Source organism: Camelus dromedarius, chromosome 19, assembly GCF_036321535.1.
Source record: "Camelus dromedarius isolate mCamDro1 chromosome 19, mCamDro1.pat, whole genome shotgun sequence".
Lineage (NCBI taxonomy): Eukaryota > Metazoa > Chordata > Mammalia > Artiodactyla > Camelidae > Camelus > Camelus dromedarius.
In genome coordinates this window covers 2,945,126-2,959,701 of record NC_087454.1, presented here as the reverse complement: position 1 = coordinate 2,959,701, position 14,576 = coordinate 2,945,126, and the positions used below count along the sequence as shown (strand labels likewise).

At 46.5% G+C, this 14,576-nt stretch overlaps 1 protein-coding gene across 1 annotated transcript in view; it reads left to right on the top strand.

The window, feature by feature from the left end:
• The window catches only part of LYRM4 (LYR motif containing 4), a 107,003-nt gene that overhangs the window by 16,838 nt on the left and 75,589 nt on the right, over nt 1–14,576 (top strand). The window contains exon 2 of the mRNA XM_031435252.2: nt 12,677–12,797. Coding sequence (XP_031291112.1) covers nt 12,677–12,797 — 121 coding nt within the window. The remainder of the gene's footprint in view (nt 1–12,676; nt 12,798–14,576) is intronic.

Genomic DNA, 14,576 nt, shown 5'->3' with positions numbered 1-14,576 from the left:
GTGTTCTGCTGCTTCCCCCTTTCCAGGAAAGGGGGGAGACCCGCTCTGCATGTTTTCTCTATGTGACTTACCCTCGATAATGTGCTGAGCACAAGTGAGGTGACTTATCCCCCGTTCTCTTTCCTTCCAGCTCATTTATTCTTGCTGGTGACTAATGGCAGGAGCAGAGGATTTTTTTTTAAAGGAGTTTTATTTGGCTTCTTTTTAGCAGCACTGATAGGAAGTTTTAATGAAGACATTTGAGTTTAATAACCAAGAGGATTGTCTATTGTTCATGTTTTATTTTCCCCCATAATGTGGAAAGTCCAGAATTAATTGACTGCTCTACCATAGATATTCTCCTTAAAATTTAAAGCATTTTTAAAGGTCATAACGGGGAGAGTATAGCTCAGTGGTAGAGCGTGTGCTTAGCATGCACGTGGTCATGGGTTCAGTCCCCAGTACCTCTGTTAAATTAAAAAACAATAATAAATAAATAAACCTAATTACTTCCTCCCCAAAGGAACAAAATGAAGTAAAAGTCATGTCTTCATTGGCAAGGTTCACACTATAATTTTAAAATAAAATTTTAAGAATTATGTTCTATAGTGTAACTTCTAACCCTTATTACCTGATGAAAGCTTGAACTTGCTTTTTGGTACTAGATCAAGCTCATTTCTGGTAGATGGGGGCGGGGTGGGGGGAGGAGCCAGAAAATCCCTTCCCTGAGCATGGAGCCTGTATGTCACGGTGATACTTTAAAAGAAACGTGGCCAATTCCATAAGAAGAGGCTATGCAGGGCACGGCGGCGTCTGAACAGCCACGGAACGAAGACCAAGACACAGGAGCCGGGAGCTGACTACCGCTTGGCCCGTGCGTCTCACCGCCGCAGAGCCGGACAGCGCTTTGTTGGTGGCCTTTACTTTGATAAATTGGTTTACATTTTGAAAAATCTTGTTTGCAACAAAATGTCAGTGGCAATGAGGATAGATCCAAGTGGTAATTAGAAGTTTAATTGTGATGAATTCTAGGCTAAAAGTCTTAAATGTGTGTAAGCACCAGGCGCTTCCTCTGGGGCCTGAGTGGAGCGTCCACTGCAAGATGGCGCTACTTTTCTTTCTTTCCATTGTTTTATTAGTTTGTTTTCTTTTAAGAGACTGTAACTTTTTAAAAATCTGCATAGAACTGTACCTAAAATTAGCAGTTATATGAAATTGGTTTTTAGGTCATAGTGTTCTGAATATACTTTTTCTTGTGTACACATAATTTCCATATTTATTATTTTAATACATACAGACCATTAATTTACCATAATTTCTTTAACTGTTTTTACTGGACATTTAGATTAGGATTCGCGTCCCACAAAGGGGGCAGAGTACGGGGTTGGCCCAGGTTCTGAGGAGTGGGGCTTTCAGAAGTTCATGGCCATGAGGGAAGGATTCCTGTAGCACCACCTCCTTTGCACCCTGGGAAGGTGCAAAGGAAATTTTCTCTTTGCCCTTCTCTTACACTCATTGTCAAAACTGCACCTGTGAGTTTACTCTGACAGCTGTCTTTTCCGTAACTACACCTGGGCAACTGAACACAGCTGGAGAAAAATCACCCAATTTGGCAAATAGGTGCCACACTGATTGTTCCCAGCCTCAACTGGCCCTTCTCACTGCGTGGCAAGTTCTGGAGTATGCTCTTTGTTTCTGAAATAATTGTTTTAAACCCTTCTTCTCAAATTTCCAATCCTTGTCACTCTTATTTTCCTTATAATTTTGTTTTTTGATGTATACCCCAGAAGCCATAACGTAAAAGAACAAACTCAGTTACTGTCTTAGCTAATTCCACTGATTTTTTTTTCTTTTTTAATTTGACACATTTTTAAAATACTTTGTTTCTTATTTTCTTTCGGGATACTATTGCCTTTCTAAAATGTTAAGAAATACTTCTAATTTATTAAACTCTGCTTTTATTTTATTACTGACAAAGCCATGGAGCCATTAATTTTCATCTAAGTATGACTTTGACTACGTTCCAAGATTTTGTGCATTCCAAAGATTTTGTGCATTATCTTTTTCATTGTTTTAAAATATTTCCTTATTATGTAATGAATTTTTTTCCTGTGCCCAATTTTCATTTATGAGTGTATTTCCAAGAACTTGGGAGTTTTTTCTTTATACATTTACTGCATTGTGGTCATGAAGTGCATGCCCATGTTGATCTTGCCGGAGTTGCTAATGGCGTTCCAGCTGCCGATTCCGTGGGGCTCTTCTCAGCCTCTGTCTTAGCCTTTCTGGGTCCCGTGACACTCTTGTGTCCGCTCTGCTTGTAAAGTGTGCCTCCTCTTCGTCTTCTGTCTTTCCTGCCTCTGCTCCTCTGCCTGCTCTTAAATACTGGCTGTGCTCTCCAGGGCTCCAGGGCTCTGCCGGGCCAGCTCTCTCCCCTTCTGCTTCTTTCCTCGGAGCAAACTCATCCACCCCCATGTTTTTGCCTCATTCTCCCTTGTCGGTGAGTGTCAGGTTTATTGCCACCTGGGACCTTCTCACCGGAAATCCAGAACCATGTTTCTGGTAGCCAGCTAGACATATCTACCTTGTTATCCTATTATTGCCTTAGAATAAACTTGCAGAACCTTTTGCTACCAAATATTTCTCAGTCCGTCCCCTCCTTTCTCCCCAGGGCATTGCTGTAATTTAACCACTATTGGCCGTCTCTCCGTGCTGTATGTATATTTTCTCCCCTGATCTCTTCTCCCACAGATGGAACCTTCCCTGCTGTTGGTTTTCCTTTATTATAGTAAATGAGTTTATTGTGTCACTGGGCACTTTAAAATTATTAATAATGACTTGTAATAATTTAGAAAGCATAAATGCCAATAATCAAAAGTACATATTGTTAACATGCTATTTCCTTGTAGTTTTTCTGTGCTTATGTTTTACATAATTGAGATCATCCTGAATATAGTTATATCCTTCATTTCAGAAAACAACATTAGAGAATAAAGTTAAATTCATATTAAACACCTTCAACTAAAATTAATTCCAGAAAGATCAAAGAGCTAAACATAAAAAGATAAATCACAGAAGTTCTCAGGAATACATATGGGTGAATATTTTTTGTGATCTCACAGTAGAGAAGACTTTCATACATATGATATATAACCAGAAGCCATAACATAAAGTGATACACTGGACTGCATAAAAAAACTGAACATCTCCACGTGACAAAACACACAAACATCATAAAGTCAAATGACAATCCAGGGGGAACACTGCAACTCATCCCAAAGGGATGATTTCCTCAACACCTTCTTAAATAGGTCTTGGGGAAATCAATCAAAAAGACAGATCACTCAATTAAGAAATGGCAGAGGGTATTAACAGAGACACAGGTGGCTTTAAACTTGTGAAAAGGTGGTCAGCAGCACTCATAACAAGAGAACTGTAATTAAAAGTGAAATGAGAGGAGAGAAGCAAGATGGCGGAGTAGAAGGACACTTGAAGCTCACCCTCTCCCACAAATACACCAAAACTGACATCTGCGGACCCACTCAGCCAACCAGAGCACCTGCCGAACTCCAACAGAACATCGCCCTCTTTGAAAGACAAAGACGCCAAAAATCTGGTAGGAGAAAAGGAAAAAAGAAGAAGAAAAGGCAAAACAGTGCGGAACCGATCCCTCAGGGAGGGAGCAGCAAAGGAGGACTGGCGCTCGTTCACTGGGTCTCCCCCCTCCAACGGAGAGGCCAGCGGGACGGAGGGGGAGCCTCCGAGGCTCAGATCTGCCCCGAGCACCCCCTGACCGACAGATTGAGTTAAACGGGCACAGAGGGTCCCCACGACACCCAGCCGGAGACGCGAGCTGGCAGCTGGGGCCGGCGCAGGCCACCTGAGCCGGGCAGAGGGCGGGGGTGGCTGCACTGAGGCAGCCCAGGGGGACTGCAGGGGGTGGCGCGCCGTGGCTGGGAAGGGATACAGAGCAGAACAACCTCGGTCCCCTATAAATTGCGAAAAAAGCAAAGCAACACGGCTGGTGTGCCCTGTGGGGAGTGACGCCATAGCCTTTGTCTCCTCAGACCCGCGCTGCCATTACTGGCGCTTCTCGCGAGAAGAGAGGCGGGGCGCGGCCACAGCTGCCATCTCCTCCTGTGGGCAGCGCCGGGGCGGGGGCGAGGCCGAGCCCTGAATCTGCACGGGGGCTCCACGGCCTCCTGGGCAGGACTGAGACTTCTTTACAGACCGAAGCAGACAGGATCTTTCTGCCTTGGCGCCAAGACAAACAAAGTGCTGAGAGGGGGCTCGATCCGCCCACCTGCCTCGCCAGAGCGCAGCATCTGACTGCAGCATCAGGAGGGGGAGTGACCCACCCAGTAAGAGCTCAGCACCTGACCCAGTGTTGGGAGGGGGCGCCATCTGCTAGCCAACAGCCACTGGGAGCAGCACAGACGAGGGCGCCAATGGAGGGCCTCTGGAAACAGCAAGCTGAGTTTGCGAAATAGGGTGAAGACACAAAGACCTTGATAAAATCATTAAGAGCACACCATCTCCAGGAGAACTAGATAACTGATACTCCTTAAGCCACAGTGCCAGAGAGATATGAGCAAGATGAAGGAGCAGAGGAACCACTCCCAGTTAAAAGATCGAGAGAAATCCCCTGAAAGCCTGATCAAGGACATAGACATTGATGGCCTACTAGATCAAGATTTCAAAAAAGGAGTGATCAAAGTACTGAAGGAACTAGAAGAAACAGTGTTTAGAGATATAAAATATGTCAAAAATGAAATAGAAGCTATAAATAAGAACCAAGTAGAATTAGTAAACTCATTTGCTGAGATGAGAGCTGACTTAAAGGCTGTACAAAGCAGGCTAGATAATGCAGAGGAACGAAATAAGTGACCTAGAAGACAGGACAACAGAAAGCACCCAATCAGAACAGCTGAGAGAAAAACAAATAAAAAACAAAACAATCTAAGGGGCCTATGGGATAATATAAAGTGTGCCAATCTATGCATAATAGGGGTTCTAGAAAGGGACGAAAGAACAAAGGGGACTGAAAAGGTATTGGAAGAAATCATGACTGAAAACTTCCCAAACCTAAAGGAATCAGATATCCAAGTACAGGAGGCTCAGAGGGTCCCAAACAGGAAGAACCCAAACAGACCCACACCAAGACATATCATAATCAAGATGGCCAGAGTCAAGGATAAAGAAATGATCCTAAAGACAGCAAGAGAAAAACAAAGAGTGAGTTACAAGGGAACCCCCATAACGCTCTCAGCTGATTTCTCTACACAAACACTACAGGCCAGAAGGGAGTGGCAAGATATATTCAAAGTCCTGAATGAAAAAAAAGATACAGCCTAGGATACTCTATCCAGTAAGGCTATCCTTTAGAATAGAAGGAGAGATAAAGAACTTCACAGACAAGCAAAAACTAAAAGAGTTTAGCAACACTGAACCCATGCTAAAAGATATATTGACAGGTCTACTCTAAATAGAAAAGAAGCAGGATGCTACAAAAATGAGAAACTCATAACTGGAAAGGAGATAACTCATAAATTACAAAAAGAATAAACACAAAATTGTAAAAGAAGACATCTAAATCATTAAGTGTGGGAGAGGGAAGCAAGGAAAGCCACTGTGGAAAACAGTATAGAGATTCCTCAAAAGACTAGGAATAGACTTACCATATGACCCAGGAATCCCGCTCCTGGGCATATATCCAGAAGGAACCCTACTTCAAAATGACACCTGCACCCCAATGTTCATAGCCGCACTATTTACAATAGCCAAGACATGGAAACATCCTAAATGTCCATCAACAGATGACTGAATAAAGATGATGTGGTGTATTTATACAATGGATTACTATTCAGCCACAAAAACCGACAACAACGCCATTTGCAGCAACATGGATGTTCCTGGAGAATGTCATTCTAAGTGAAGTAAGCCAGAAAGAGAAAGAAAAATACCATATGAGATCGCTCATATGAAGAATCTAAAATAAATAAATAAATAAATACAAAACAGAAACAGACTCATAGACTTAGAATACAAACTTGTGGTTGCCAAGGGGGTCCCGGGGGGTGGGAAGGGACAGACTGGGAGTTTAAAATGCAGAATAGATAAACAAGATTATACTGTATATAGCACAGGGAAATAGATACAAGATCTTGTGGTAGCTCATAGCAAAAAAAAAATGTGACAATGAATATATATATGTTCATGTATAACTGAAAAATTGTGCTCTACACTAGAATTTGATACAACATTGTAAAATGACTATTACTCAATTAAAAAATGTAAAAAAAAAAAAGTGAAATGAGAGGCTGTTTTGCATCTGTCAGTTTTGCAAAGACCAGGAAGTTTGATGACACGTGTTAGCAGTGGTGTTGAACACAAGCAACTTACGTGTTGCTGGTGGAAGTGTAGACTGGTCCCTCTGCAGAGAGAACTCAGGCAGTATTTTACCAAAAGCACAAGTACACATATCCTTTGCCCCACCAGTTCTGCTTCTACGCACTGATCCCACGGACACACATGCACGTGAGGCTACGGTAAACAAGGATATTGGTTGTAACAGCAAGATTGGAAACAACCTAAATACCCACTAATAAGGGACCCACTGAAAGGACTCTAATTTGTGCATTTGGTGGGACACCGCACAGCCGTGGGTCAGGTCATTTGTACTGACGGGAAATGACTGCTCAGCTGTATTTTAATTCAAGACTCAGAGGTGCACAGTGTGTTCAGAACTCGGGACTTGAGAAGTACGTGCACAACATTTTAATGTGAACCTTGTATCTCTGGGAGGCTACCCAGGGAAGTGCCAACTGCGGCTGGATCGAGAGAGCAGAGGGTCTGGAGCGGGAAGGAGACCGGTAGTTCTCCTTGCAGTCTATACCTCTGACTTTAGGACCTGCGACCTCTGAGGTTTTTGAAGCATCTCTCTTAAAAGCTGCATAATGTCATAATTTACTTAGCCACTCCTCCATTGTTGAGCATTTAAGGTTCTATTTTTAATGCTTATAAACAATCTGTAACGAATATCTTTCTGAATACATCTAAGTACATATTTTAGGTTGTTCTTATAGGGTCACTAAATAGAATTAGTGAATGAAAGATTGTGAACATTATTAGACATTATGATGGTACTTTCCCCACAGAAAGTACATTTTCTATCCCACCAGCAGGCTGTTCGTGCCCTTTACTTTTTAGAAACCCTACTAATTTGATGGACAGAAAATTATACCTGGTTACGTACACACTTCTTGGACTATGACTGAGGCTGAACAGTCGTACATTTATACCACCTGTCTTTCCACATGTGGGCACTCTGTGCTCGCTTGTCATTATTGGCCCCTGCCTCTTGCTCATCTGTTTGCTGTGGTCCTTGTGTCCTTCTGCCTGCTTTGTATGCTAAGGATATTAATCTTTTGTCATATTTGTTTCTAACTGGGTTGGGGCTTTAAGGACGAGTAGGAGTTACCCCGGAAACCAGGCTGGAGAAGGACCCCCACGTGTGGAGAAGTAGCAGGCCTGCGTGTGGGAGAACTCCCAAGTCTGCCCGCAGGGCTGCAGCTGGTAGTTCCTGCTGGAAGAGGTGCTTGACTGGGTGGGACGATGAACAGGAGTAGCCAACCATCCATGCTGATGCCTTTGACCTTATCCTGAAGATAACAGAAAACCACTAGGAATTTTCAGCAGGGAAGCATGTAATAGGTTTTATGTACCGCCGCCCCCAAAACTGAGATGCTTTGGTTTCCAGAGTGGGTGTTCGGACAGTAACTTTACCTCCTCACTCCATTCCCTTCTCATTGGTCTTCTGCTTCCCCTCCCGCCTCTTCAGGTGCAGCTTCGTCCTCCAGCGGCCCCCGAGGCCAGTCACCTTGCGGACCTCCGCCTTGCACTGTGCTTAGGTGACAGATACTCCATGCATATTTCTTCAGTGAATTCTTATTGTGAATTTGTAGTCATTCCCTTTTGGAGGTTAATTCAGTCTTTGTGCTGCAAACCCTTTCCATTCTATGTCTTTCTCAGTGTCTCACTCTGTTATGTTTTCCTTTTCTGGAAGGTCTCTGGTGTATTTTGATAAATTCATTTAGTCAGGAAGTGTTTGTTGAGCTCCTCTGTGAGCCAGGCACTTCAGATCCAGTGGCAAACTGGAAAGGTGGAAGCCCTTCCAGTGCTGGGCTTCCATTCTAGTGGGAGCTTACCTTCCTAAGAAGGAAGCTCTCTGCTGTTCCTCACTCCGTCTACCCAGAGTCCTTCTGACCTTCAAGTGGTCCTTGAGCTGCTTCTCCTTTGGTGTCCCTATCCACTTTATTATACACTGCACGCCAACACCCACCACGGGCCCAAGGCTCTTGCGTTAGTCTGAGATAAGACCCTGGACAAGATTGGGGCTGAGGGTTTGAAAAAGCGGAAGATGATTCAGAAGGACATGGAAGGTTGAAAGAGTAAGACTTTGTGCTTGTTTGAATATAAGGAATTACAGGAAAGGACAGAATTTGGGATGAATCCCCCTGTGTCTGGCAGTTGGCTGTCTGAGGAGGCTCCTACCTGGGAAGAAAGTACTGGCCGTGGAGGGGAAGGGAAGGAGAGATGGTAACTTCAGATTTGAAAGTGTTTGGCGGGAGAATCTGTAGTGGGTACACGGGGTGCCTTTTGTTGGCAAGTCTGAAAGGCAGTTGGGTTATATGGATTCGGAACTCAGAAAGGAGGTGAGAGCTAGAGAAAGGTTTGGGAGCCAATGGCATATATGTGTGTGTGTGTGTGTGTGTGTGTGTGTGTGTGTGTGTGTGTGTGTGTGTGTCTGTATGTATATCATAGTTGAAACCTTGAGCCAGATGCAGTTATTGGGGGACACTTTATTAAAAAGGAAAGAGGTCCGATAAGGAGCCCGAGAGAACATAAGCGATAAGAGGTGGCAGAGTAAGACAAGCCCACGAGGAAGATGAGGAAGAAGTGGTTAGGAGATCTAAAGAATAAGGAGAAACCAGCCAGCTGCAGAACTCGGCACCCCTGAAGCAAATGTGGATACCGCAGCAAAAGTTTGCAAACACGGTCATCACCTCATTATAAAAATTATGGACTTCAAAGATCTTATTTTACTAAAAATTATGATAATTTGTTGTTACCTAAAGGTGGTGGCCTTGTGTGCAGAGTGCCCTTTATATGTTAAGGCTTGATGAATCTTGAGACTTGACCGCAAGAAGTGAGCAGGGTCTTGGAGGCACGCGACATGGTTCCATTAGGTCGCAGGGCCTCAAAGATGCGTAAGGGTGAACAGATGGTGCAGAACAGGACCCCAGGACACTCTCCCCTCGGCCCTGAGAAACCTGGAGGCAGAACGAGGCAGCTTCCTCCTAAAGGCTGCAAAGGAAGCACGTCTTCCGGGGCAGGCAGCTCTGAGTAGACGGAGGACATCCTTCCCAGCAGTTGAAGGAGGTGGCCCTAAAAGGCCAGCAGAGCAGGCTGAGTGTTTTGCTGTTGGGACACTTGACTTGGGATGGGGGGAAGGAGGAGGAAGCACAGGTGTTTTAGAGGATGTGTAAGCAGAGGAACCAGCACGTGGGGTGGTGATGAAGGATGGCAGCAGTGAGGGGTATCACCTCAGCCGGTGTCGGGGTCACGCCTTGTGCACAGCAGAGCCCACGTGAGCCTCCAGGTGCTGGGCGGCTGTGACCTTTCCGGCCTGCATTTGGCTGACAGTGGTTCTGGGAAGAAGGAAGGTGAAGGAGGACCTCAGGTACCACGGAGCTTCCCTGCTTTGCACCAGGGGCACCGGAATGGCTGGAAGAATCTCGCAAAGGAGTTTGGTCTTTGCAGTGGTGAGAGGAGAGCCAGTAGGAGAGCTGTGTCCCCTGGAGGTCTGTTGGTGGACTGGAGGGCAAAGGCGGGGCGGAGAAGAGAAGCCGCACGGTTCTCCCGCACACAGAAGCACTGCAAAACCGCAGAGCTTCAGGAGGGCAGAGTGGGCAGGGTCTGTGGGAGCAGCATCGCCGCCTGTCTCTGCGGACGCCGGCTTTTCTCATCGGCGGGACCTGTTGCAGTTCTGCTGCCCTTGATGTGTTAATGTTTTGTCATATTTCAAACACATCTGACTCATCTGAGGCCTTGGGGAGCAGCTGGCTGCATCCTCCTGGCAGCACCTGCTCATTTTTCTCTGAAATGTTCTTACTCAGTGATACAGTCAAGAGGCTGATAGCAAGAATGTGTTGGAGGATAAATGGTTTACCTTGGCAGCAGTGAAAAAAATGCAAATGGTAAAAGCCAGGACAGGCAGGATTGAAATCATTGGTGGTTAGCCCTTTCTTACAAAATGTGCAGATTCAGCCCAATTTGTGATGACCTTCACAAAATTATGATCAGCTGGAACAAGCATCATGTAACTGAAAACTGTTCATGCAGTAGCAGTTTGTTGCTCTGCGCCCGGATGCTGTCGTCTCTTGGGGCAAGGGAAGCACCTTGTGTTCTAGACGGTGGAGGAGGAGGACGAGCAAGCAGGGGAGGCGGGGAGTGTTGCGTCGCTCACGTCCACGGTGCAGCCGGCATCTGACTGACAGCTTCTGGTTGCTGTTGACTCATTTACCTGGAAGGTGGAGTGCTTCATTCATTTAGGCATAGACTTCGGACATCTGGGGAGACGAGTGCACAGCAGAACATCTGGAACCCTGACCTTGAGCTCAGCTGATGTGAGCTGTCGAGCGTCTGCAGCTGTTTCTGATTTCCTTGCACTTTGGGAGAACTTGGGTCTCTGCAGTCTAAGACATACTTCCTTTTTTCCAAGCTATTCTAGGCTGGTTGCTAGCTTTCAGAAAAAGGAATTCAGTAATGACTGCTGTGGCCCATTTGACTTTTCCAAAAAGTCCATGCAGCATCCCGAATGAAGAATTAAAACAACGGATGATTCCCTGAGGCAAATTCCTGTTAGAAAAGCAATTCCGCAAATGGAGCAAACTATTAGAGTTAAGTTATTTTGTTCCCTTCTCTGTTCCCATCACCACCGAAAAGAGAGACTGCTGGAGGAGTGTGTGGGTGTGAGGAAGAGCTGTGATGCTGTGCCGCGTGAATAGCGGGCACGCCGTGCAGGGACGTGCGTCAGACGCTGCCTGAGCTCTCGTCAGGGTAGCAGCTGCACGTGAGGAAAACCTGTGTAAATCTGCATATGTGTGCATGTCCAAGCGTCGTGGCCCTGAGTAGATACTGCACATCTAGATGCTGCGGTTGGTCCCCGCGGGGTCAGGATGAGGGTCTCCCCCACGGCTTACATCCTGCACGTGCAGCTGCCCCAGCTGTCTTCTTCCCTCCTTTCTGGTTCTTCATGTTACAAGATTCCATTTCACTCTTGCTTTTCAATGCAAGGGGACCTGATATTTGAATTTCGAATTAAAATTTTCTTTTTACTTTAGAAAGGCTTATCTAAAGCAGAGTTAGCCCCCTAAGGTAAGATTTCTCAGTGAGATGTCCCCGCCTCCCCCAACTCCCAAGGAAATGGCCCTCTCCTCCCCGCATTTCTTCGCTTCTCTTTCCATTCTCCTGTTTCTAAATGGAACTACCTAATAGTTTCCCATGGATTCTTCAGCTGGTATTTAAAGGAAAATGCAGAGCGATCTGAGATCATAAAAAGACTGCAGATCACCACAGTATGTCTGACTTGAACGGTGTCTCCTTAGTCCTTGCTTGAATCTGGTGAAGATGCGGGGGGCGGGGGGCGTGGGGCTTAAGGCCACCCCTCTCCGAGTCTGGGAGTGCGTAGGTTACGGACTTCTGAACCGTCTGCTGTGTCGGCTTATCCACACTTCACACAGGTGTGTGTGACCCTGGGGGTGCAGGCCGCAGGAGGGGTCTGTGACGTGAGGGAGGGGCGTGCTCACTGCATTAGGAGATCAGCAAGGAGAGCACGTGGCTGTCAGGTGTGAGTTTCTCCCCAGACAGACCACTTCCGCACCAGACTCCAGACACGCGTGTGAAGCTTTCTCCTCCCCCAGCCCTGAAAGGTGGGTGTTATGATGCCTGTTTGACAGAGGGGGAAGCAGGCTTGTGTTAAGAAGGCCATCCAAGTTCTCACAAACAGCAGGACCTGGAAAGTGAGTTCAAACCCAGGTCCGTCTGATTTGGAAGGCACCCTCATAAGCCGCCATCCTGAACCACATGTACTGTATGCTGGAGGGGGGGGGTGTTATGCACCTGCACGGGTGTGCACTTTAAAGATGGGGTGCAGCATCTTGGTGTGATCTCCACTCTCATCTGTGGTGGGATCCCTGCGTGTCGTGTTACACGAGAGGGGCCGAGGACGGTCTGGTGGGAGACCTGACCGAATGTGGCCTTGGTCATGCCTCGGTGCCTGCACGTGTGGTGCTTCGCTGCCCTCCCGCTGGTCGCTTTGTCTCTGCGTTGACGGTGCAGTTATCGTGGTAACTGGGGGAAGCCAGCCCGAGAGTAACTCTGAAGAACCAGGAATCTAAGCAGCGTTTCAGTAGCGCTTTGCCATTTACGTGTGTCTTGCTGGGAGTAGGTTTATTTCCCCAGACCTGTTTGCTTGGCCACCCCAGGCTAGTAGTGGATGGGCCTGTCTCAAGAGCCAGGAGCGGGGCTGATTATCCACAGGGGGGTAGCAGACAGTCGATTCCTCAGGAAACGTGTTCAAGTTTATTCAGCATCGCTTCAGACACTGACACCTTTTTCTCCCCCTGAATTCGTTTAGAACCTATGCCATCAGGAGGATAAGAGATGCCTTCAGAGAAAATAAGAATGTAAAGGATCCTGTAGAAATCCAAGCCCTAGTGAATAAAGCCAAAAGAGACCTTGAGATAATCCGCCGACAGGTAAGCTGCTTCGGTGATACGCTGTTTTCATTAAGAGCCGTAAGCTTTGACATGTCCCCCTTGACTGGACAGCGTGGCTTCTGGTGTTTATGATTTACACCACGGGAACATGAAACTCTCTTCCTCTTATTCAAGTAGACAAAGAAAGATGACCTGTTATATTACTGAATCAAAGAGTACATAAAGGAAATTCCAGCTCTCCAGAATTCCCAGGGAATGCATCCTTCCGGGAGGCCGAGTTCCCACAGTTTACTAGACGTTGATGCTTTAAGTATGGAAAACTTTCAAAAACTGTTGTCCCTTGTTAGATTACACACTGACGTGTGGACGTATGTCAAAGAATGTAAGTACATTCTACTTTTCTTGGTGTTTTCAAATCATAATTCAAGGTAACGTTACCCTTTTCTTGAAGACGCGGTTCTTGGTGATGAGCCTGAGTTCTGTTGCCGCGCAGCAGGTGTGTCTGAGGCGCGGGTCGGGGAGCGCCGCTGCTGGGGTTCCGGCGCCCCGGGCCCGCCGCGGCTTGTGCCCCCCTGCGCGCGCTCGGCGCGGCCTCGTGGGCGGTGTGGGGCGCGCGGGCTCCGCACAGCTGAGCAGAGCCACGGGCCGCGGAGCCTGCTGTCGGCTGATTTCCACCCTCTGAAAAACCTTCCTTTTCACTGTTTTTCTTTGATTTAGCAACAGTCACAGCATAAGCTCCATTTCTGTCTCCATTCATTTTCCTCTCTGACTTGGAGCAGGGCTGGGAGGCGCGGAGGGAACCCTGCCGCTGTCCTGAGTCCGCCAGGCTTCTGGAAAGGGCTCCTTCAGCGTCGTCGGCAGACGCCAGCATGGCTGTCACTGTGTCGTGTCAGAATGTGTGACCTGTGTGTCCCGGATGTACGTTTATACCCCTGACCCCTTCTTCATGCTTCACTCCAAACAATTTAAAAAAGAAGTAATATTAAAAACGAGCTTTCCTTTTACGTCGAGGTTGGCAGTCTTGTTATTTTGCCTACATCATGAAACAGTCCCTTCCAGAATAACATTTCAGACTGGTCAGCCTCCTTGAGTTATCTAGCAGTGGAATAGCTTTACCACATTCAGACAAGCCTAGGAAATGGTCTTAACTAAGAGCATGAAAAGATAATAATAGGATAGTTAGGAAAAGAAACTGGTCTGCACATTTGCATATATGTGTTGATGGTGGCGGATAAATGAGTTGCCATTTTAAAACCTCCAGAATGATGGCATTTTCCAGGCATCAGTGGTTGAATTTTATGGGCTCCTTTAGCACTGGGACTTGGGAAAACAAGCAGCCTGCATCCTTATTTTGCATAAACTCAGAAAGAGTCAATTCTTTGGCACTTTCCCATGCAGACGCTGGCAGGCACCTCCAAAACAGACTGGTTTTATCTTTTTAGTGTAAAGTTGCTTAGAGTAGAAACAGCTTAGAAAAGGGACCTGGAAGTAATCTGTGCCGCCATTTCTCCTGTTATGTAATTGTCTGTGTCCCTTCTTGGTTTGAAATGCTAAAAAAAAAAGGCGGGGGGGTCAGGGGATAGACTGGCTCTCATCAAACATCCCTGGTGAATCCACACAAAACAGACTCAGGCTCTGGAGCCACGGGTCGCCCAGAGATTGTGTTCATCAGAGAAGACACTTCCCAAGCACTTTGAAATACAGTTCTAATCATTCAGAAATAGAGTTACATACCGAGCCTAACAGCCACGTGTCTGGGGGAGAGGGAGAAATGGAAGAGATGGTGGGGACGGAACACTCTACAGCTGCAGGAACAGA